Below are 26,088 nucleotides of genomic sequence, written 5' to 3' on the forward strand. Positions count from 1 at the left end.
CCTTGATAGTTTTTGCGACTGCAGTTGAAGAAACTTTCAAAGTTCTTGAAATGTTCCAGATTGACTGACCTTCATGTCTTAAAATAATGATGGACTGTCATTTCTCTTTGCTTATTTGAGCAGTTCTTGTCATAATATGGACAAGGTCTTTTAGCAAATAGGGCTACCTTGTCACAACACAACTGATTGGCTCAAACGCATTAGAAATTCCACAAATTAACTTTTAACAAGGCACACCTGTTAATTGAAATACATTCCAGGTGACTACCTCATGAAGCTGGTTGAGCTGTCATCAAGGCAAAGGGTGGCTACTTTGAAGAGTCTCAAATATGTAATATAAAATATAACAAACACTCTTTTGGTTACTACATGATTCCATATGTGTTATTTCATTGTTTTGATGTCTTCACTGTTATTCTACAATGTAGAAAATAGTAAAAAATAAAGAAAAACCCTGGAATGAATAGGTGTGTCCAAACTTTTGACTGGTACTGTATATTGAACAAAAATATAATTCAATCTTGGTTTCATTAGCCTAGAGAATCTCATGGTCTGAGAGTCCTTTAGGTGCAAACTCCAAGCGGGCTGTCATGTGCCTTTACTGAGGAGTGGCTGCCATCTGGCCACTCTACCATAAAGGCCTGATTGGTGGAGGGCTGCAGAGGTGGTTGTCCTTCTGGAAGTTTCACCCATCTCTACAGAGGAGCTGATTCAGGTGTGGCCAATTAGTGGACGTGGCCAAAACACTAATAATATTATTAGAACCTTCTTTGAACATTACTAAGGATTTTAGGGGGGGTTTATGGAAAGTGTTCTTAATGTTCTGAAAACAGGACTTTAAATTGAACCATAAGGAAACCTGCAGAAAAGATTATGCTAAAGTATTAGAATTCCCACAGAAGAAGGTTGTTTCTTTACGGTCTCTGAATAATTTGAGAATATTACTTTAAATAGAACCACGAAGAAACCCGTAGGAGACTTTATAGGAAGGTTATATGCAAAATAACCATTGGACAAATATGCTCTCACCAAGCTCTAAGAAACATATGGTTCTCAGAACATTATGTGCTACCTGGGTGCTATGGATTATATTTCTATGGCAGCAGAGCAAGAAACTGTTCTATATTTGGTGCATGTGCTGCCCATGTTCATCAGTGTTCAGACGGGAGTAGTCATATAATTTTGCACACATTATTTCAATTTATCAGGAGGTGCTGCAGAACCTTCAGCACCCCTACTTCCCGCAGCTATGATTGGAGATCAATATAAATGTTCTTGCTACATTAGGATACCAAAACGAAACCACACGAAAATGGCTTTTAAAATGCCACTTGCTCTGTTACATAATAATCAAGGCAAATATGGGAACATGTGTCGGATGCTGTGTTGTTTGATAAAGAGAACGGGATGCTTGACGTCAGGAAGGACAAACAAATCCTCCCCCTCCCCAATAAATAAGACAGACAAGTTCTTCCGCGTGGGGGAAAAAGACACCAGGCGCACCAAGCAAAGTCAACGCAGTGCAGGGAGCATCAATAAAAGACGCTCAGATACACAGACACTCACATTACACACGCATACAAAGACACTATTTTACACACTCCAGAATCTGATCATGCCGATTTCAAGCAGCTCTTCTTCCTCAACGAAGAGTATGCGCAGGGCAGCGTCCGAGCTCGAGAGGTCTGATTCTGTTACGGTAAGGAGTAACGTTCTTATTACCATTCCATTTAGACCTATATCATACTCAACTTTTGAGTAGAAATGGTCAAAACTATTGTTATAAGTGTCACTTGCTAATCTTTTTAAGACTTTTTTTATGTTGCCTCAATGCGCGCAGAGAGCCTGGCTCATTGGAGAGGGCACTATTATGCAGGAGCGGTTGGGTAAATGGTAACTTTTTATAGGAAAATAACTTATTGTGGTTTAGCAGCTCGGCTTTTAAATCACTAAGACTAAGCTATGCGTCAGGTTTACTTAGACTGCATTGGTGTTCTTATGCGTGTTTGGAGATGTAAAATGGTTCCACCGAGGTAAGCAAGGCTCTATGGGCTGTGTCTTGTGCGCTGTCGGTGGTCGAGATATGTTCACAGACATAACAGTAAAGCTGTTTTAAATCCAATATGTTGCTCTTTTTTTGGCGCAGTCTCCAAGATTCATTGGGAGACGACAAAGTTTGATCGAGGATGCGCGGAAGGAACGAGAAGCAGCGGCAGCCGCGGCAGAGGCGGCTGAAGCGACTGAACAGATCGTGTTTGAGGAAGAGGATGGAAAAGCTCTGCTCAATCTCTTCTTCACGCTGAGAAGTTCCAAGACACCAGCACTGTCACGCTCTCTCAAGGTGTTCGAGGTAAGTACAAACGAGCTATGCCTTTTTCTGTATTAAAGAGCCTAAATAGGATTTGGGATCATTCAAAAAAGGATTTAAAGTGAAACGTTTAACTTTGAAAATAAACAACATCGAATTTAACCTAATAGTCTACCAATTAACACAAACCAACACTTGTTTTTGTTCAAATGGAGAGTGGGATACATATTTTGCCCAATTTATATTTTGTATGAATATACGGGAAATAGGAGATATTCAAGAAGGCAATTAATTCGGAGTTGTAAAGTGTGAGAAAATGTTGTAGCCAAAGCCTATTAGTGCTTGCTCTCAGCTCTTCTTGTTCATTTTTACAGGCGACAAGGCAGCATCACTGTGTCTATTATGTCATTATGGTTCAGGAGAGGCAACTAGGTAAATTCGAATGTTATGGCAAGTTATGCAGAGCAGATTGCTGGAGCCTTGAATAAAGGTGTCAAGGATTATTCCTAAATAGATTTCCTAAATGGGAATGATTCTATGGCGATATTGTTTTCGTGGTGTAGCTTATGCTATCAACAACAACTTGTTTTAAAGTATAGTAATTTCTTATCAAGGGAAAATAAAATATCCCTGAATTGTCCACATCTTAAAATGTGTGGGCTAATCTAATCAAGCCAACCCCCACCTGGCAAACACGAGTTAATTTCAACGTCATTTCAACCTCACCAAAAAAATCTGTGATGATATTGAATCAACGTGGGAAACTGATTTGATTTGCCAAAAGTCTTCAATGTCAAGGAATTTCGTCATTTTTTCACTTAACTGTTAAGGTCAATCCAATGAAAGGGTAACATTTTTCGTTGATTTCACGTTGAATTCACGTTATTTGACAACTGAACCAAATGTAAAACAAAACTACATGTTGAACTGATGTCAATGCCCAGTGGGTCATGATTGCGTTAAAGTATAATCTTGTTTTAATTCAATTGTAGTCTCATGAAGTTATTTAAAATGACATAAATTATGTTGACATTTAAGATGAAATCTTTGGGGGAAATGTAGATATTACCAGCCTTGAGATTTTTAATGTTCCTGATAGGTCGCTATTTCATTGGGTGTGGATGTAGAGAACCTAGATGAAGCTGCCTGGTACAACAGCATGAGATCAAATGTTGCAAGCAAGTTTGTTTAACCACGTAAGAGCATGTAATCTCCCTTTCTGCCTTGATCAGACCGTCAGTGTCGTTGCGTTTTGGTGCAAAATTATAATAAAACATTTTTTTAAAGTATTGATGCATTTACACTGTGGGTCTGATAGAGGCGTTAGTTGCCCTGCGTTTGTGAAGAAATCCTACACTGGCGTGTAGCTATGTGATAGCTCATTTCTGCAGTCGAATGACCAGAAGCGCCCTTATGGGTGGAACTTTATTAATCTTTTTCATAATTAAAAAACTTTAACTACGAAAATCCAGAATTTCCATGTCAAACAGTTTGGTTATATTTCAGTCTTCTATGATGTATATAAAGTGTAATATCTCCTCACTTCCTTTCCTTCACTGCAAGAACAAGCCAGATGAGAACCAGTTTAATGATGAGATTCCACCATAAAATAATGTTCTCAAGTCTTTTCTAGGTAGTGCCGATGAAGGGGTGGAGACGAGGAAACATTTTTAGCAAATGAGCCTAAGAGAAGTATGTTGTGCTTGACAGACATTCCCTATTTTCTAGTGCAGATGCAGTGGTGGTGTAAACCTTAGTTAAAATACTTTAAAGTACGAGTTAGGTAGTTTTTTGGGGGGTATCTGTACTTTACTATTTATATTTTTTACAACTTTTACTTCACTACATTCCTAAAGAAAATAAAATACTTTTTACTTCATACATTTTCGCCAGACACCCAAAAGTGCTTGTTATATTTTGAATGCTTAGGACAGGAAAATGGTCCAATTCACGCACTTATCAAGACAACATCCCTGGTCATCCCTACTTCCTCTAATCTGGTGGACTCACTAAACACATTTTTTTTTAAATATAAATGTCTGAGTGTGGGAGTGTACCTCTGGCTATCAGTAAAAAAAAATATGAAAATGATGCCGTCTGGTTTGCTTAACATAAGGAATTTTGAATGATTTATACTTTTTCTGTTGATACTTAAGTATATTTTAGCAATTACATTTATTTTTAATACTTAAGTATATTTAAAACCAAGTAGTTTTAGACTTTTACTTAAGTAGTATTTTACTGGGTGAAGTTTACTTGAGCAATTTTCTATTAAGAAATCTTTACTTTTACTCAAGTATGACAGTTGGGTACTTTTTCCACCACTGTGCAGATGAAGGGGAGTAGACGAGGAAACTATAGATGTTTGAGCAATTAAGAAGAGCCTAAGAGATATATATATATTGTGCCTGATAGACGTTTGAAGCTAAGATCCACCACCTGGAAACACGGCCGTGCAGGAAGCCCCGGGACAGCCTGGAGGGGCTGGAGTACTTTGTTCGCTGCGAGGTGCACCTGTCTGATGTCAGCACCCTCATCAGCTCCATCAAGAGGATAGCAGAGGACGTCAAAACTACCAAAGAAGTCAAATGTGAGAACCTTCAATAATTTCTGCATAATGCACTTTATTAAAACTGTACTAGTCTCACGAGCACAGGTGAGAACATATAATGCTGTGGAACTCGAGGCTTAAACAGAAGCTGCTATCAAGTGTAAGACCATCTAATATTGTATAGCCAATGTATGACCCAATGTTTGTCCAAACATTTGTGTGCATTACGTGTTTTGCAGTGACAAGAACTAAAGATATACATGGAAATGGGAGCATGTTTGTAAAAAATTTTTTTTTTTAATCTTTATGGTCTTTTTTCAGTTCACTGGTTCCCAAAGAAAATCTCTGAGCTGGACAGATGTCACCACCTTATCACAAAATTTGATCCAGATTTAGACCAAGAACACCCAGTGAGTGAATGAATGGAAACAATCACTCTAGCTGCTTATGTAGATAGAGTGAGAGTGAGAATATCATTGTTATTACACTGTTATTACATGATTATTATTAAATGGGAAACAACGGTTTGGGCGCAACTCACAAGTTTTGACTGTCGTTGAGCCTACATCAGATAATAATCTTATTACATTGCTATAACAATGCCATATTTCTAATAACAGTATAATGACACTAGATCAAATGTGAAACTATAGATATTGGGTCACTACTCATGTTTTGTGTGACGGTTTTGTACAGGGATTCACAGATCCCGTATATCGGCAGAGGAGGAAGATGATTGGAGACATTGCCTTCAGATATAAACAGTAAGCCAGAAATAATTATACCGTGACTCATTACAACATTTATTCATTTTAAACATAAGCCCTAAAAAAATCAGATTTCTAATTTCACTAATTAATATATATAGATATTTCAATATACTGCTATGTAGCAGACCTGGGCAGAAAATACTGTAGTTGTATTTTGTAGTTTATTTGAAAATACAGTACAAACTGGAGGTAGTCGAATATAGTTTATATAATTTGAACAAAAAGGCAACTATTTTCTTTGATAATACAGGTCTCAGAAAAACAAATAATATTTTAAGGTACTTGAATATGCAGTGCATTCGGAAAGTATTCAGACCCCTTGACTTATTCCATATTTTGTTAGGTTACATCCTTATTCTAAAATTGATTAGTTGTTTTGTTTCCTTCAATCTACACACAATACCCCACAATGACAAAGGAAAAACAGATTTTTAAACATTTTTGCTAATTTATTAAAGATAGAAATATCACATATACATAAGTATTCAGACCCTTTAGTCAGTACTTTGTTGAAGCACCTTTGGCAGCAATTATAGCCTCAAGTATGATGCTACAAGCTTGACACACCTGTATTTGGGGAGTTTCTCCCATTCTTCTCTGCAGATGCTCTCAAGCTCTGTCAGGTTGGATGGGAAGCGTTGCTGCATAGCTATTTTCAGGTCTCTCCAGGGATGTTTGATCGGGTTCAAGTCTGGGCTCTGGCTGGGCCACTCAAGGACATTCAGAGACTTGTCTCGAAGCCACTCATGCATTGTCTTGGCTGTGTGCTTAGTGTCGTTGTCCTGTTGGAAGGTGAACCTTTGCCACAGACTGAGGTCCTCAGCTCTCTGGAGCAAGTTTTCATCAAGGATCTCTCTGTACTTTGCTCCATTCATCTTTCCCTCGATCCTGACTAGTTTCCCAGTCCCTGCCGCTGAAAAACACCCCTACAGTATGATGCTGCCACCAACTTGCTTCGCCGTAGGGATGGTGCCAGGTTTCCTCCAGACGTGACGCTTGGCATTCAGGCCAAAGAGTTCAATATTGGTTTCATCAGATCAGAGAAGCCTAACCCTGACCCAAACCCTTTCTCATGGTCTGAGAGTCTTTAGGTGCCTTTTGGAAAACTCCAAGCGGGCTGTCATGTGCCTTTTACTGAGGAGTGGCTTCTGTCTGGCTACTCTACCATAAAGGCCTGATTGGTGGAGAGCTGCAGAGATGGTTATCCTTCCGGAAGGTCCTCTCATCTCCACAGAGGAACTCTGGAGCTCTGCCAGAGTGACCATCGGGTTCTTGGTCATCTCCCTGACAAAGACCCACCTCCCCCGATTGCTCAGTTTGGCCGGGTGGTCAGCTCTAGGAAGAGTCTTGGTGGTTCCAAACTTATTCCGTTTGAGAATGATGGAGGCCACTATGTTTTTGGGGACCTTCAATGCTGCAGTCATTTTTTGGTACCCTTCCCAGATCTGTGCCTTGACACAATCCTGTCTCGGAGCTCTAAGGACAATTCCTTCGATCTCATGGCTTGGTTTTTGCTCTGACATGCACTGTCAACTGTGGGACCTTATATAGACAGGTGTGTGCCTTTCCAAATCATGTCCAATCAATTGAATTTACCACAGGTGTCCTCCAATCATGTTGTAGAAACATCTCAACGATGGTCAATGAAAACAGGATGCAGCTGAGCTCAATTCCGAGTCTCATAGCAAAGGGTCTGAAAACGTATGTAAATAAGTTATTTCAGTTTTTTATTTGTAATAAATTAGCAAACATTTTTTTAAACCTATTTTTGCTTTGTCATTATGGGGTATTGTGTGTATAGTGACAGTGGAACCAAACCATTTTTTTGAGGGGTTCTGTTCAGAACGAAACGATTGGAAAATAATTTAGGTTCCAACCCCTCCATAAGATTGTGGAAATTGCTTTATAATTGCATAATAATGGAGTTATAACATGTGGAATAAGGAGCAGTTACTATTCCTGTAGAGTACTGTATTGCTCATTGCTATGCAATTACCAAAGTGTTTAGGTAACATGTTAATAAAATGTTGCTCAAGGTTATTACAGTTTAATTACACAGGCGCCAGAACAGTTTGTTAAGTGTTACTGAGAACGCTAACAGTAACAAAATATACCTATTAAGTGTCAAAAGGAAACTAAAAATCCCAATACTAGGGCGTCAGGTAGCCTAGTGGTTAGAGGGTTGGACTAGTAACTGAAAGGTTGCAAGATCAAATGCCCGAGCTGACAAGGTAAAAATCTGCCGTTCTGCCCCTGAACAGGGCAGTTAACCCACTGTTCCTAGGCTGTCATTGAAAATAAGAATTTGTCCTTAATTGATCTGCCTAGAAAAATAAAGGTAAAACAATTTTTTGAAAATACTGCCTTCTTGAATCAATTACAGCCAAGGTAGGTTGAAAATCATGTTAATTTGTATTCTGAGTAAACAATCCCTTTAAAGACGGTATAGTGTGTTTTGAAACAAGAACATTTACCCTCAGATGGAGCTTTTTACCTTTTCAGTGGCATAGTAGTTGAGCGTCACAACTTCCTTACACTTATCTGTACAAAATATAATTGGTTAGGACCTACCCTTCCCGAGTGGCGCAGCGGTCTAATACACTGCAATGCAGCGCTTGAGGCATCACTACAGACCCGGGTTTGATCTAAGGCAGTGTCACAACCGGCTGTGACAGGGAATCTCATAGGGCGGATCACAATTGTCCCAGCTTCGTCTAGGTTAGGAGAGTTTGGCCGGGGGTGTTTAATTTGTGTCATCTCAATCTGGCGACTCCTTGTGTATGCTGAGCACTTGTGGGCTGCTTTTCCTTCACTCTTGTGGTCCAACTCATCCGAAATCATCTCAATTGGGTTGAGGTCGGGTGATTGTGGAGGCCAGGTCATCTTATGCAGCAATGGTCAATAGCCCTTACACAGCATGGAGGTGTGTTGGGTCATTGTCCTGTTGAAAATCAAATGATAGTCCCACTAAGCGCAAACCAGATGGGATGGCGTATCAATGCAGAATTCTGTGGTAGCCATGCACGTTAAGTATGCCTTGAATGTATAAAAGATCACTGACAGTGTCACCAGCAAAGCACCCCCACACCATCAAAACACCTCCTCCACGCTTTATGGTGGGAACCACACATGCAGAGATCATCCGTTCACCTTTTCTGCTTCTCACAAAGACACAGCGGTTGGTGGAACCAAAAATCTAACATTTGAACTCATCAGACCAAAGAACAGATTTCCACCGGTCTAATGTCCATTGCTCAGGTTTCTTGGCCCAAGCAAACCTCTTCTTATTATTGGTGCACTTTAGTAGTGGTTTCTTTGCAACAATTTGACCATGAAGGCCTGATTCACACAGTCTCCTCTGAACAGTTGATGTGTCTGTTACTTGAACTCTGTGAAGCATTTATTTGGGCTGCAATTTCTGAGGCTGGAAACTCTACTGAACTTATCCTCTGCAGCAGAGGTAATTATGGGTTTTCCTTTCCTGTGGCGGTCCTCATGAGAGTCAGTTTCATCATAACGCTTGATGGTTTTTGCAACTGCACTTGAAGAAATGTTGGCACATAGTCCATGTCCATGTCCAGACTGTCCATGTCTTAAAGTAATGATGGACTGTCATTTTGTCTTTGCTTATTTGAGCTGTTCTTGCCATAATATGGACTTGGTCTTTTAACAAATAGGGCTATCTTCTTTATACCATCCCTACCTTGTCACAACACAACTGATTGGCTACAACACATTACGAAGGAAAGAAATTCCACAAATGAACTTTTAACAAGGCACACCTGTTGATTGAAATGCATTCCAGGTGACTACCTCATGAAGCTGGTTGAGAGAATGCCAAGAGTGTAAAAAAAGCTCTGAGAAGGCCGTGAGGCCGATACGTAAAAGCTTATTAAAGAGTAGTGATACTATCAAGAGCAGTGTGCGGGTTTCTTCTTTTTTCTCATTTTATTCAACTGTTACCATGCATTAGCAGAAAAGATAGCTTAGATGTGCGAGTGCCTTTTGAATTAAAAATGTCAAATATAAAATATTTTTTGATTTGTTTAATACTTTTTTGGTTACTACATGATTCCATATGTGTTATTTCATAGTTTTGATGTCTTCACTAAAAACCCTTGAATGAGTAGGTGTGTCCAAACTTTGGACTGGTACTGTATATATAAATGGTTAGACTTTATGGAAATGGACATTCAGGAGAATGGACGTTTAAAAAATGTTCAGATAGAAATGTATTGTGTATATCAATTATGACTGTCCTATAGATTGGAATGGTTTATTAGATTTGGTGTGCTCTATTCATTATATTTATATCTTAACATGCAGTTCCAGATACAGTACTGACATAATTTTTTAAAAGTAGTTACTTTATGAGATTTTTATTAAAAAACAATTTTAAAGTAGTATTTTTTGGGGCTCTCTATTCAAATAGTTGTGGTCACCTCAACAGTAACTATTTATTTCCCTGAAAAAATAGTTTTCCACAAAGAATAGTTAAAACTATAGTTTTTCTAGGTCTGCCATGTAGTAATACAAATACAAAGAGTCATGAAACTTTCACAGTAAATGGAGACGATTGACTACTTAAAATGTCATGTAAAAATCATCAAAAAAGTGAATTCAAGGTTTATCCAGGAATAGGAAGCTACAATGGTGTATATCTACTAATTTCATTCTTCTCTTTGTCAGAGGGGAGCCCATCCCCAGAGTAGAATACACAGAGGAGGAGATCGGTACATGGTGAGTGGCACTAGCATGATATTCTCTGGTAAAATCAGTGATAAGTTTTCAAACCTTAATCAGTGATAGGCGTGTGGATATTAAACATTTAGGTACATACAAGTGTCTTATATCAGTTGAAAGCTTAAATGCTTGTTAATCTAACTGCACTGTCCGATTTACAGTAGCCATTACAGCGAAAGCATGCCATGCAGTTGTTTGAGGAACGGTTTCATAAATTCACAAATAGCGATTAAATATTCACTTACTTTTTGAAAATCTGCCTCTGATTTGTCATCCAAAGGGTCTCAGCTATAACATGTAGTGTTGTTTCGTTCGATAAAATCCTTCTTTATATCCCAAAAAGTCAGTTTAGTTGGCGCCATCGATTTGAATAATCCAGTCGTTCAACATGCAGAGAAAGGAATCTGAAAATCTACCGCTAAACTTTGTTTAATCAAGTCAAATATGTTTCTATTTACTCCTCAGATACTCTAAAATGTAATCAAGCTATAATATTTCTTATGGAAAGAAGTATGTTCATCGTGCGCCCAAACACAAACACAAACAAGACTGTGTCCCCGTACTAAAACTGATATTTCTTATTTGTTTTGGAAGTTACAAGCCTGAAACCTTGAACATAGACTTGCTGACACCCTATGTATATGTAAGCTATAGGAATTGCATCCTGAGAGCTAGAATTCAGTATGCCCCTATACTTTCCATTGTAAGAGCATGGGCTCTCAAAAAAACATTCTGGTTGGTTTTTCTTTGGATTTTCTCCTACCATATCTATGGTGTTATAGTCTCCTACATTATTTTTAAATTTCTATAAACTTTAAAGTGTTTTCTTTCCAATGGTACCAATTATATGCATATCCTGGCTTCAGCGCCTGAGCAACAGGCAGTTTACTTTGGGCACGTTAGTCAGGCGTAAATTGAGAAAAAAGGGATCTAGCCCTAATTAAGATAGTGTTAGACCATTGAATTAAAGCTTAGGCAGTAGCTTTTGGAACTACAATGACTCTTCACATCTCAATACTTATCGTGCAAGGGTTGTTTATTGTATGCTTTCTGTTATGCTTCAGCCCTCTGTTTACATGTCCATTTGCACAAAGACGTGTTTATTTCATACTATTTATGATTTTGTGATTTTGACTCAGAGTGGTAAAGGTTATTTAATGGTTCTTTTCCTGATTTGCCACGGATGGAGGGTGCTATCAAGCCATCTAGAGTAAAAGCTTTTGATCGTTTATGTGCAAATTTCACAGATTAAAGTCAATTGCCCAGATATCATGTCAGTCTAAACTGTCAGTTCATTGTTTGACTCACTCCACCAAACGGAAACATTGTGTTTGAACAATATAAAAACCTTTTCAAAAAAACCTTCAGGTCCCTCGACCGAACTTCTCCGAAGTGACTGTCAACCATCTGGTACACGACTTGTTCTGCATCCCAAATTACAACCTATTCCCATATCGTGCACTACTTTTGAACAGAGTCCTATGGGCCCAGTTCAAAATCAGTGCACTATATAGGGAAAAGGGTGCCATTTGGAACGTAGACTTGCTCATGGATAACCCAATTATAAGAGAGTAAACAGTTTTGTTTTGGAGAGATTTATAGTTGACCTAGAGGACAATATGCTGCCATAACTCAATCAAAGAGAGGCCACACATTCAGCTCACCATTCTGGAAATGGGTTATACAGAAGTCTTCTCTTTTTGAATGTATATATTTGGACTTCTATAACATTTCTGTCTTGAAAATGCAGAGAAATCAATCCTTTTCCCATGACGACTCACAGTTGTGTTTTAAGATTTCTACATTTTCATCTGCAATTTTATCTACAAAATTATATTTGTTTCCGTCATGTGTGTTCACCTTCTGGTGTGTGTGTATCCATGTGTGTGTGCGTACGTGCATGCATGTCTTTGTGTTCTCCCACGTGTGTGTGTGTTGGATAGGAGAGAGGTGTACTCCACCCTCAGGGACCTGTACACCACCCATGCCTGCAGTGAGCACCTGGACGCCTTCCGTCTGCTGGAGAGACATTGTGGATACAGCCCTGAAAACATCCCCCAGTTGGAGGACGTGTCACGCTTTCTCAGAGGTACTCATATATGCCGCCTATTGCAGCCATTGTCATTGAGCTCCTCACAAGACGCATGCATCTCTCTGCAATTTCATTGGCAACTCCAGAAATCATTTGAATGAATGTGCTGTGAAAAATGTTTTCCTCAGTCAGCTGAATGCGCCGCTTAGTTCATAGAACCATGGTTACGTTAGTAACCTTTGCTATTAGCGGCTGGGACAAACGGAACAGTAACAGTGGTTTCTAGTGCTTTTAGCGCATCTTGAAAACAAAATATTCCTACAAATTTGGCTCTAGTTGAAAGCTAAGATTCTCAGGAATGTGTTTGTCTCTTCTGTTTCTACCTATCACACAAGCTGTGCAGGACTCAGTAGAATAGACAGAGAAGAATCTGTACAGAATGACTGGAGGAAAATAATTGATTCTTCACAAAAGATCATACACAAAGATCATCATCAACTTTTTCTTTTTGAGAAAATGGCAATAAGGCCAGATTCAAAAGATTCATACAATGATATTTAAACATTTGTTTCTAATACTGCAACTTGAATGAAAGCTTGATGGTCCATGTTAACAGTATCTTAAATATCATGTATGAATTCATTTGATATCATGTATGAATCAATTTCACTTCATGACCCCCCCAATAAAGTAGCTCCCTCAGAAATATTAGTGTCTACTACTGACCTATAGCATGTTCAATACAGCCCACTCCTGATTGAACATTAGATACATGTAAGCGCAAAGAAGTGGATATTCAACCTGCGTAGGGGTCGAAAATGGTAAAGGTTAGGGTTAAGGTTGGGTTTAGAGACAAAGGTTACGTACCGCAGTCATACATTTTCTGTCGGCTGAATACACACTACCTAAGTTCCACCTCTTGGTAGATGCGTAGTCATTAATACCAAATGTCATTGTCACTGTCTCCTGGCTTTTTCAATTTTTTTCTTTCTCTGTCTCGCTCTCACTCACTCACTCTCACACACAGAGCGAACAGGGTTCCAGCTGCGTCCCGTGGCAGGTCTCCTCTCTGCCAGAGACTTTTTAGCCAGTCTGGCCTTCCGCGTGTTCCAGTGTACCCAGTATATACGCCACGCCTCTTCTCCCATGCACTCCCCTGAACCGTGAGTACTACTGTTTCACCATGGCCATATTCAGTATGCAAACATTGTAGAAAGTTGCAGATAGAGATGTCATGAATAGAGCTAATGTGATTCCTAATTCTACATGCTATATTTTTATCTTAACATTGCACAACATCCTAGTTCTCCATACCCCGGTTAAAAGATAGCTGATCTACATTTTTCAACATTGTTTTGGATACAGTGCAACCTTTGGTAGGTAGTCTGCTGTCATGCTTCGACTGTGGTACAGCAAAGCCAAATCAACCTGTGCTCATGGTTCTGTGAAATGTGAAATCCTAGGCTATAATGATAGGCTATAATCACTTTGCTCAAGATCATGTATGCCGCAAATGACATGCAACTAACTATAATGTAACAAATTCCACATCAGCCAATTAAAAACGTTGACGTGCTGTAGTTGGACGTGATCGAACAGTTTTTCATGAAAGCGTTCCTAACAGAAGTTCTGCTAATCAAAGTTACGAAATCACGTGTGTTTAAATGACTGGTTAAATAGCTCACAATGTAGTGAGCCAAGCTCCTGATCATATTCACAGTTTGCAGCAAGGGTTTGAATCCCAGGTTAAATTATTCATTTTTTTAATGTACAATTACATTTGTGTTATTGTGTTGCAAAGGGAAGTGCAACACCTTGATCATTAATAATAATAATACATTTAATGAGGCATCTTTCTTCAGCCCTGTAGACACACGGTTAATAATCCTGTTTATTACATATATTGCACAGACGTGTATATTTAACTGTACAACGTTGTACATACATTATTAAAATTGATCTACAAACATCACAAATGCATTATTTGACTCAAGGACCAGCAGGAGATAGTTTTTCTAATTTGAGTCGCGTAGGGGACTTGAACCCACACAAAACGTTTTGGAGCATACCCCCTTGCAATTCTCCTTTGACCTCTCATCAACGAGCTGTTTTTGCCCAAAGAACTACCACTGACTGGTTGTTTTCTGTTTGTCGCACCATTGTCAGTAATCCCTAGACACTGTCGTGCGTGAAAAGCCCAAGTGGGCTGAGATACTGAAACCGGAGTGCCTGGCACCGATGATCATACCCCACTCAATGTTGCTTAGGTTACTCATTTTGCCCTTTCTAACATTCAATCGAACAGTCTCTGAATACCTCGATGCTTGTCTTCCTGCTTTATATAGCAAGCCACGGCCACGTGACTCGCTGTAAAAGCAAACCACTTTCGTGAATGGGGTGCTTTACTTAATAAACTGTGTATCTTAAAAATAAGATAGATGATGTGTTTCTTTAAATAAGATTTGCTGTACAATTACAGGTCAAATACAAACAGTCAGCAATAATCTAATGAATTTAGGGGTTTTGAAATTAGTCCTAGGCTAAATATAAGCCTTCCACAACCATAAGACCCAATAATAATGTCAATATTTCATCAAAATAGTTGAGCCTGCTTTTTTACAGTACTGCCCTACTAAGCAAAAAGGCAGTAACTGCTCATAGCGTGGAATTGAGAAAAAATGCTTTTATTTACCTTGGTTACATAGTAACCTTATGCAGTTACTGCTAACATGACCCCCATTTTCTCCAAAACACAATACAATAGAGGCAGCATACTTGTCCAAATGATTAAGCATGTATTTAATGTAGCAAAACGTTAGAGCATAACCTATAAACCCATGTTATCCTTATGGAGAAACTTGGATGTGTCAAACTACATGAACCTGTGAGCGCAGAGAGAATAACTCTGTGGTTTATCCACCCCAACCTCCCCTCGACGACCCCATCGAAATCGGTGTGTCTCTGTGTGACGAAGAGGCCACAATATGTCACAAGCATGTTGAAATCACTAATTGTCAGGCTTCATTCTGGGCCTACATTTTGCACAGTTGCTGCGGTTAGACCAAGCGAGCTACGGTCAAGTGGGGCACCTCGTTGAACTCGGCACATCCCAGAGACTACGGTGATGCCATTTGCCAACCCTTTCAGTGTTGATTTCAGCCTGTCCATTTGGTGATGGTTCATCACTGTTTAAACTTATTGGAAATGGACAATAATTCAGCCATCAAGTCAGCCATCCATCAGTCAATAAGATATCATACTGACACCAAACTGATACATACTGACACAAACCCACTTTTTCCAACTCGTTTAGAAGCCAACTATCACATATTTCAGAGCCGGCCCAAAATTCACAGCGCCTAAAAAACGGAAAACACATAGTTACGTTCTAGCTGCGGTTCCAGTTATGACTTTATGTGTAGGCCTAGCTGCGGTGACCCCGAATCCCGAGTTTTGGCTCGGTAGGTCATTCGGAGCCCGAGCAGCGACCTTCATTAGTGCTGAAAATGCATTTTTTTCGGCCGTTGCTACTGGGTCCCTGAAAGAGCTATCGGACAGAAACTTATAGGGTCCGTCTCTATGGGCCGAGACTTTTCTAAAGGTTGTCATTTTCGCTATGCTAAAAATTAATTGAAGATATTGCAAATGGACTAGGCTGTTTCTCAGCCTGAGAACCTTCTAGAGCCACATAACTCACCATGCACTACCGACTTAAGCTCTAGAACAGGTTTATAAAGTTTCAGAGCTCTGGGTCTGACTGTTCTTTGATGTTTCGAACGCCAGTAACTATTGCAGGCTCTGTGGGTCTGTAAGCCCCACACTGTGTCACTCCATGTTGGCTGTGCGTGTGTGAATACAGAAAATCACAGAAATCACGTAGAGCTCCGAAACCTGCCTTAACGGATTCGCCTTAACACACCTTAACTGAATCTATAAGTTTAAAAAAACAAAAAAGCATTTGTTTTAGCATCATGAAATGAACGTTGTACGATTTCTCGTAAACTAGAATAGATAAATGGCTGGTTCTATTTTTCCTTACAGCGTAGGTTTATGTACTTTGATGTGAAGCGGTCAAATTAGTGCTGTATTACCATTTTCAACCTTTAATCTCACAAAATGTGCATTAACTCAAAGAGCGTTGTGGCCTCGACGCCATCTTGTTTCTGGGCTAAAAGTACATTTGGCCACCCCTATGCTCACTGAGTTTCGTCTTTGAAGTCTGTTCCATTTACAAGAAACGGCCATGTCCATTTGGTTATGAAATGTCTATTTGCCATATACAGTCAGCCGCCATCTGGTGGAATTTTCCGGTACAGCATTACATTTAAAAAATAATAATAATATGTATACAGTGGGGCAAAAAAGTATTTAGTCAGCCACCAATTGTGCAACCCTACATAAGGGACGCATGTGGCAGCTCCCTAACGATTGATAAGGATTTTCATAGGGCAAATGGACGGTCCCTGAGATACAGTATCTCAGAAACCGAGTGCCCTGGAAACTTTATTTTTTACTTCCCTGAGACCAGACCTTGGGGCGCGACCTGAGGCCGTCTGCCTGTTTTAATAGCACCCGTGGACGTCTAGTAAGGGACCGTCCATTTGCCCAATGAAATCGTTAGGGAGCTGCCACATGCGTCCCTTATGTAGGGTTAGAGATAGGTAGGGCAGAAAACTGATCTGACTTTCAAGTTTGTCTATGACAATACCATTTTGTTAAAAAAACACCAAAAACCATTTATAATGCAAATTCACTAATAATGACTAACTTCTTGTAGGCATTATAGAAAATTAACCCAGGTCTCATCAACAATCTCTCAAGCACAATGCCCACGTGCTAGTGAGCAGCCAGCTAATCTTTATATTTCAAGTTTATCCTACTTGGATCTATTTGCTAGCTAACAAGGCACAACAGTTGAATTGTTATGAACACACCCTTCTGTCCATCTCCTACTGTTTGAACAGCATGATAGCCTGTCCACTTTGTTCATGTTGAAATCGAGTGGCCTACCTTATTTCTCAGAATGAGAATGTGTTGCAAATTCCTTATATAATTGTGTTTTATGCTTATTGCACATTTATAAAACACAGACTAGACAGCTAGTATAACAGTCTGTGGATAATATCCTGCTAGTGGTATGTAGTACTGAGCATACAGAATCAATGTTCATCGATACAACCGTTTTAGTAGTGTCTGCTCTGCGTGCAATTTGAGGACTTGAGACATTTAAAGGGGATTGTTAGAAAACTTCTCCTCTATTACAGTAAAATAATATCTCAATGTGTTTCGGGGTCCATGATATGGACCCCGAAACACATTATGAATAATTCGGTTAGACCTTCTGTTGGACCATACCTCAAATGTGAACAGCGAGTTGAAACCGCTTGTCAGTGGGAACCGCTTGCCAATTTCCTGCAATTCTACAAAGTTTGACATGACTTATTATGCATCTCTTGCAGGGTATTTTGAAAGATTTCAAATAGTATTTAAACTCAGGTCTGCAGTCCAAACAGCTCTCTGTCCTGTATAATTTATTTCTCTTAATTTCTCTCTTTCCATACCTCTCTCTTCCTTATCTGCATCTTCTTAGATCGAGACAGCATCATGCACTTTCTGTATGATAATTGTAGGAAATATGTTCTGGGCATCTTATTCTCACTTTCTGTCTCCATCTCCTGTGTGACTGTGAGCATTTAATCCTCTCATTATTTTTGTGATGTTGCGATAGGGACTGTGTGCACGAACTCCTGGGCCACGTCCCCATTCTGGCTGACCGAGTGTTCGCCCAGTTTTCTCAGGTGACACATTCTGTGGCTTTATTGGCTTTATTGATTCTGATGTATTGATTGTGAAGATGGACATTTTTAACCCAATAACATTTATTATAGGAGCAGTTCTAAAATGAGAGTTGGGCCTCTGGCCTGCACCTTGACTTGAGCTGTCTACCCATCACCCTCTTGTCTGCTTTGTATACCATGAACCAAAGATGATACTCGGTCATGCTTTACTAACAGAGATCACATGTGTCTTGTAGAACATTGGTCTTGCTTCACTGGGGGCTTCAGAAGAAGATATTGAGAAACTGTCAACGGTAAGTTTTGTTGTTGCAACATGGCTTGGATTATTCCTGATCCCTTATTTGCTTCCTACCACACATGCAAAACTTATGAAGTGTAAAGCTGTGGAAACATGACTAATTTAGAAAGCATGTCTCCTGTGTGTGTGTGTGTGTGTGTGTGTGTGTGTGTGTGTGTGTGTGTGTGTGTGTGTGTGTGTGTGTGTGTGTGTGTGTGTGTGTGTGTGTGTGTGTGTGTGTGTGTGTGTGTGTGTGTGTGTGTGTCTCAGCTCTACTGGTTCACGGTGGAGTTTGGTCTGTGTAAACAGGGTGGCATTGTGAAAGCCTACGGGGCAGGACTCCTCTCCTCATATGGAGAGCTAGTGGTGAGTACATGGTTTTAGACATGGAGTATTCTCTCCCCCCACCCCCACGGGACGGTTGAGCTAATGTGCGCTAATGTGATTAGAATGATGTTGTAAGGAACAAGAACTTTTCCCAGGACATAGACATATCTGATATGGGCAGAAAGCTTAAATTCTTGTTAATCTAACTGCACTGTCCAATTTACAGTAGCTATTACAGTGAAAGAATACCATGCTATTGTTTGAGGAGAGTGCACAGTTATGAACTTGAAAGTGTATCAATACATCAATTAGGCACATTTGGGCAGACTTGATACAACATTTGGAACAGAAATGCAATGGTTCATTGGATAAGTCTAACACTTTGCACATACATTGCTGCCATCTACTGGCCTAAATCTAAATTGCAGCTGGGCTGGAATAATACATGATGGCCTTTCTCATGCATTTCAAAGATTATGAAAAAAACTGTAATTTTTTTTCTCTGTGATATCTTTTACCAGATCTAATGTGTTATATTCTCATACAATAATTTCACATTTCCACAAACTTCAAAGTGTTTCCTTTCAAATGGTATCAAGAATATGCATATCCTTGCTTCAGGTCCTGAGCTACAGGCAGTTAGATTTGGGTATGTCATTTTAGGCAACAACAAAAAAGGTCAGATCCTTAAGAGGTTCATCTTAGATATAAGCCACCATAATATAGACAACATAATGGAACAGAATAAACCTCCACTAACCTAATTTTCAATTAAATGTTGAATTACAGGAATATCCAGACATCCAGACATTAACCCCCCCCCCCTCTCTATCTCTCACTCTCCCCCTGTCTTGCCCAGCATGCTCTGTCAGATGAGCCAGAGAGGAGGGAGTTTGACCCAGAGGCTGCTGCCATTCAGCCCTACCAAGACCAGAACTACCAGTCTGTATACTTTGTCTCTGAGAGCTTCACAGATGCCAAAGAGAAACTCAGGTATCGGACCAGACACACATAGGCTGTGTCAGAATACCCATAATTGTAGGCTAAATAGTAGGCTTTTTTGGTATGCAAAAATATACATTTAGAAAACGTATGCCAGGATGTCATACTCATTTTGGCTTTACATTAATAGAATTCACTGCACACTATTGAGGAAGAGAATCATCCATTCAAAGCTGAATGAAAAATTAACAAGCGCAATTGCGCCTTAGATGATGCCTTCTCAGTATGGATGAGTGGAATGTTGATATTTGTTGTTTGCTGAATACATTTTTATTAAACAGTACATACAAAATAGTATGTCGTACTATTAAGTACACCAGTGGAGGCTGGTGAGAGGAGCTATAAGGAGGACAGGCTCATTGTAATGGCTGGAAATAAATTAATGGAATGGAGTCGAACATGTGGTTTCCATATGTTTGATTTGTTTGATACCTTCTATTAATTCCATTCCAGCCATTACAATGAGCTGCCCTACTATAGCTCCTCCCACCAGCCTCCACTGACGTACACAGCATGTAGTTTTAGTAAGTAGTAGGCAAGACAGATTTCAGACACGGCCATTGACACACGAATGCATACACACACAAGCACACACGTACAAGCCGTATAGTCCGGGCTCACACTAGTTTTATTATTTTACCAACTTACATCAGTTTTTGTTTTAAACCTGATCTACCTGCTAGCTTCTAGAAGGCCAGCATCCCGGAGTCGTCTCTTCACTGTTGACGTTGAGACTGGTGTTTTGCGGGTACTGTTTAATGAAGCTGCCAGTTGAGGACTTGTGAGGTGGCTGTTTCTTAAACTAGACACTCTAATGTACTTGTTCTCTTGCTCAGTTGTGCACCAGGGCCTCCCACTCCTCTTTCTATTCTGGTTAGGGCCAGTTTGTGCTGTTCTGTGAAGGGAGTAGTACACAGTGTTGTACTAAATCTTCAGTTTCTTGGCAATTTCTCGCATGGAATAGCCTTCACTTCTCAGAACAAGAATATACTGATGAGTTTCAGAAGAAACACCTTTGTTTCCGGCCATTTTGTGCCTGTAATTGAACCTACAAATGCTGATGCTCCAGATACTCAATTAGTCTTTAATCAGCAGAACAGTTTTCAGCTGTCCTAACATAATTGCAAAAGGGTTTTCTAATGATCAATTAGCCTTTTAAAATGCTAAACTTGGATTAGCTAACACAACGTGTCATTGGAACACAGGTGTGATGGTTGCGGATAATGGGCCTCTGTACGCCTATGTAGATATTCCATTAAAAATCATTATTTTCCAGCTACAATAGTCATTTACAACATTAACAATGTCTACACAGTATTTAGATCAATTTTATGTTATTTTAATGGACAACATTTTTTGCTTTTCTTTCAAACACAAAGACTTTTCTAAGTGACCCCAAACTTTTGAACGGTAGTGTATATATTTTGCTTGTCTTATTTGCCATGTATGTGTGTGTTATTCAGTGGTTTTCTATGGTCTAATAGCAGTAAGGCGAAATGTAATATTATAACAAAAATATTTCTTTTATACCTACAGGTGTCCTAAAATTCCAAATCAGCTAAATGGTCCATGTTATTACTAACTTAAAACAATTATATATGTTTGGTTAGTCGATATCGCTCTCTAGAGGCTTAGACTGTAGATGGTTAATATGTAGTTGCAATGCAAATCAGTTTTCTGTGATTCAATGCATATTGAATTCATGTTTCTTGTAGTTGGCCTCTACTGAAGAAAAGGTGAACCCTTTATATCCATATTGCCTGATACAATAAGAATGATGAGAATGTTGTCATTGAACTTTAGGCAGGCAGGCAGGCAGGCAGGCAGGCAGACAGACAGACAGACAGACAGACAGACAGACAGACAGACAGACAGACAGACAGACAGACAGACAGACAGACAGACAGACAGACAGACAGACAGACAGACAGACAGACAGACAGACATTGACCAATCAATAGATATTAGACTTTTTATACATTGTATATTTGCCTTGTGTTTTTCCTGACAGATCGTATGTGGCTGGAATTAAGAGGCCGTTTTCTGTGCGGTTTGACCCCTACACCTACAGCATAGAGGTCCTGGACAATCCCCTGAAGATCCGAGGAGGCCTGGAGTCTGTCAAGGACGAGCTGAAGATGCTCACAGATGCCCTCAACGTGCTCGCATGATGCACAACAATACTGCTAGTGCTACTGGTCCCACTCTGTGCCATTTTGACGTGTGACATAACCATTGTTCTCTTGTGCTTTATGTGGCTGGCTAAGTGGCGACCTTGAAACCTCTCACTAGACCTGTTTGGTTTATTTGATCTGGTGATGTCTCTAAGATATGTTGTGCAAGTGGGTGGGCATTATCCATTGGTACCCGTGCTTACTAAAGTCAGGATTCAATCTGATCGCGCTTTGTAGACAATGAGGCATTTAAAGGCAGTTTTCCTCCATTGGTGGAGACTGCATTCATCTCAAATGTTGTACACACTCCCCTCCATATTTATTTGGGCAGTGAAGCTAAAAGTTTTAATTTGTCTCTATACTTGAGCATTTTGATTTTGAGATCAAATGTTTTATGAGGCAACAGCACAGAATGTCACCGTTTATTTGAGGGTATGTTCATACATATTTGTTTTACCGTTTAGAAATGAAAGTACTATATGTATCTAGTCGGACCATTTGAAGGTGTCATAAGTATGTGGACAAATTCACGTATAGTGTATTAAAAGTAGTCAAACATTTAAGTATTTGGTCCCATTTTCCTAGCATGTGACTCCACAAACTTGTTGGATGCATTTGCAGTTTGTTTTGATTGTGTTTCGGATTACGTTGTGCCCAATAGGAACTGAATGGTGAATAATATACTGTGTCATTTTGGAGTCAGTTTTATTGTAAATAAGAATAAAATATTTTCATGAACACTTCTAAAGGAATGTAGATGCTACCATGATTGCGGATAATCATGAATGAATCCTGAATAATGATGAGGGAGAACGTTACAGAGGCATAAATATCATACCCCGCCACCAAAAAACTCCCATTATTGGTAATGGTGAGAAGTTAGCATGTTTTGGGGGTATGGTCTTTGTGCCTCTAATTTTCTCACTTATCATTATTCAGTAGTCATTCACGATTATCCATAATGGTAGCATCCACATTATTGTTGTGTTCATAAACATACTCTATTCTTATTTACAATAAAAGTGATTCCAAAATGAACAATTCGGCTGCGTTTGACGAATCTGATCAGGTCTGAAAAAGATCTGATGAGAGAAGATCTGATTTTGATTTGGTCAAAAGACCAATTAGTGAAAAAAAGATCAGCGCTGGGCTACCTGTTTTAAACACAACCTACATTATTCACCATGCAGTTCCTTTTGGGCACAGCATAATCCAAAACACAACCAAAAGAAACTGCAAATGTATCCAACAACTTTGAAGAGTCACAAGTTTGATGTACAGTGTAGGCATTGCGTGCTAGGACTATGGGAACAATTACTAAGCTTCTGACCACTATAATAGACCACAAGTAAATTTGTCCAAATACTTGACACCTTCAAATGTTGGGACTTGATACATAAAGTGCATGAAAAAAACACTCAAATAAAATGTTACGTTCTGTACTGTTGCATCAAATGAAACAATTGATCTCAAATCCAAAATGCTGGATTATAGAGACAAATTAAAAATGTAAACTTCACTGTCCAAATAAATACAGAGGGGAGAGTATGTCACTTCGATCTGAAATTATTTTTAAATGGCGCATTGTCGACAAAATGCAAATTTTGTGCACAAGGAATAGGGCTAAAATGCAGGGTTAATGTAGGGCTAAGGCAAGGTTGTGGTTTGCTACTCACATGTGTTATGCTTTCAAACAAAAGTCTCAATGCAAAGTTTCACCTCACTTTAATAGTTTGGTATGAATTCAACAAAATATGTAAAACGCTAGGAAAATGACCAAATCCAAGCAGTAAAATTATGAATGTAATAAAAGTAGGGAAACTGGACATGGTATAATGATAAAAATGAAAGATGTTTATGTAAATTACTGTAATATTGAACCAGGGAAAATATTTAAATCATTAAAAACAAATCACCCTGTTTGGAGTAAAAAAAATATATTATTGTGTGTATAAAAATGTTCTGTGAATTGTAAGCATTGTGCTTGTTGCAATCTAATAGCAGAATAAAAAGAAAGAACTATCTGATGTTATATATATATAGTTATGCTTGCCCACTGAGGAAGTTATGAATGCACATTCTCTGTAAAAATATCAATATAAAAAAAAGAAATAATCAGACATCAGCATTACCTCTGGGTGTCCATTCCTGACTCAATCATCTCAAAGATAAAGGGATTCCTCAAAACAAAAACACACCTAATACAGTACATTTTCTAGTATATTGACTATCGCTTTGACTATTACTCTCAAATTTAATCTGGCTATTATGACAACATTTTATTAAATAAATAAACATCATACATACCAACAAAACACAGGAAAATAACAAGATGCACACAGTGTTATTGGTTGAATGCGAGCATTTGATCAAATGTATGCAATCTCATAACTTGTTTTGGTGAGTCGCAGCTCATTTATGTGTGCTTCCGATGCAGATTAAGGGAGATGGGGGCTGGATGTCAGAATTTTTACACACTTGTATTCCTCATTACCAGTAGGATATCTTATGAGACTCTTTTCAACAAGAAATAGTCAGGCTATTGATTTTGATTGAACAATATTCTTATAAAAAGCATGAGCTGGCGCACACCCAGAGAAACTGATTTAGTGTAGAGCTGCTGACAAACGGAGAATAAACTATAAAAACAGAGTATATAACAATATTCTTAAACAAAATTCAACCGTTTAAACTTTGTAATATAATTTTTTATACAATTACCCCCAACTGAGCATAAAGGCAAAATGTGATATTAATTTCCATATGATTTGTCCGATAGCAACTCAGAAATAGGTTTGAAACACAACTCTCCTGTCTTCTTTCAACAAATACATTGTTCATGCATAGCCTACTCCTATAATTCAAATAATGCACTACTTGGCCAAAAGTATGTGGACTCCTGCTCGTCAAACGTTTCATTGCAAAATCATGGGCATTGATGTGGAGTTGGTCCCCCCTTTCCTGCTATAACAGCCTCCATGCTTCTGGGAAGGCTTTCCACTAGATGTCGGAACATTGCTGCGTGGGCTTGCTTCCATTCAGCCACAAGAGCATTAGTGAGGTCGGGGCACTTCTGTTGGGCTATTAGGCCTGGCTCACAGTCGGCGTTCCAATTCATCCCAAAGGTGTTCAATGGGGTTGAGGTCAGGGCTCTGTGCAGGCCAGTCAAGCTGCTAGAACAGGAAAGGGTCTTCCCCAAACTGTTGCCACAAAGTTGGAAGCACAGAATCATCTAGATTGTCATTGTGTGCTGTAGCGTCCCTTCACTGGAACTAAGAGGCCTAGCTCAAACCATGAAAAACAGCCCCAGACCATTTTTCCTCCTCCACCAAACTTTACAGTTGCCACTATGCTTTGGGGCAGGTAGTGTACTCCCGGAATCCTCCAAAACCAGATTTGTCCATCGGACTGGCAGATGGTGAACCATGATTCATCACTCAATATAATGCATTTCAACTGCTCCAGAGTCTAATGGCTGCTAACTTTACAACACTCCAGCCGATGCTTGGCATTGTGTATGGTGATCTTAGGCTTGTGTGCGGCTACTCGGCCATGGAAGCCCATTTCATGAAGTTTTTCCGGACTTGCTTCCAGAAGCAGTTAGGAACTCGGTAGTGAGTGTTGCAACCGTAAACAGACGATTTTTACTCGCTACATGCTTCAGCACTCGGCAGTCCAATTCTGTGAGCTTGTGTGGCCTACCACTTTGTGGCTGAACCGTTGTTGCACCTAGACGTTTCCACTTCACAATAACAGCACTTACAGTTGACCGGGGCCAATCTAGCAGGGCAGAAATTTGACTAATTGACATGTTGGAAAGGTGGCATCCAATGACGGTGCCACGTTGAAAGTCACTGAGCTCTTCAGTAAGGCCATGTTTGTCTATGGAGATTGCATGGCTGTGTGCTCGATTTTATACACCTTTCAGCAACCGGTGTGGCTGAAATAGCCGAATCCACTAATTTGAACGGGTGTCCACATACCTTTGTATTATATAGTGTACCAATGCATGTATTTTTATTTTGACCTCTTATAAAAACACACAGATCCCACTCTCCTCCATGTTTTGAGATGTTGATATGAATTGACCAAGTCACATAGGTCAC

At 39.4% G+C, this 26,088-nt stretch overlaps 1 protein-coding gene across 1 annotated transcript; it reads left to right on the top strand.

The window, feature by feature from the left end:
* Nucleotides 1–1,488: 1,488 nt before the first annotated feature.
* th (tyrosine hydroxylase) lies at nt 1,489–24,254 on the top strand. The gene is made up of 13 exons (XM_042301362.1): nt 1,489–1,699; nt 2,147–2,350; nt 4,724–4,898; nt 5,181–5,269; nt 5,556–5,623; nt 10,319–10,369; nt 12,316–12,461; nt 13,432–13,567; nt 18,133–18,202; nt 18,439–18,495; nt 18,750–18,845; nt 19,666–19,799; nt 21,820–24,254. Exons 1-13 carry the CDS (start codon nt 1,616–1,618, stop codon nt 21,977–21,979), a joined length of 1,470 nt encoding a protein of 489 aa, XP_042157296.1. The 5' UTR covers nt 1,489–1,615; the 3' UTR covers nt 21,980–24,254.
* The last annotated feature ends 1,834 nt before the right edge of the window (nt 24,255–26,088 follow it).

Source organism: Oncorhynchus tshawytscha, linkage group LG19, assembly GCF_018296145.1.
Source record: "Oncorhynchus tshawytscha isolate Ot180627B linkage group LG19, Otsh_v2.0, whole genome shotgun sequence".
In the NCBI taxonomy this organism is placed as follows: Eukaryota; Metazoa; Chordata; class Actinopteri; order Salmoniformes; family Salmonidae; genus Oncorhynchus; species Oncorhynchus tshawytscha.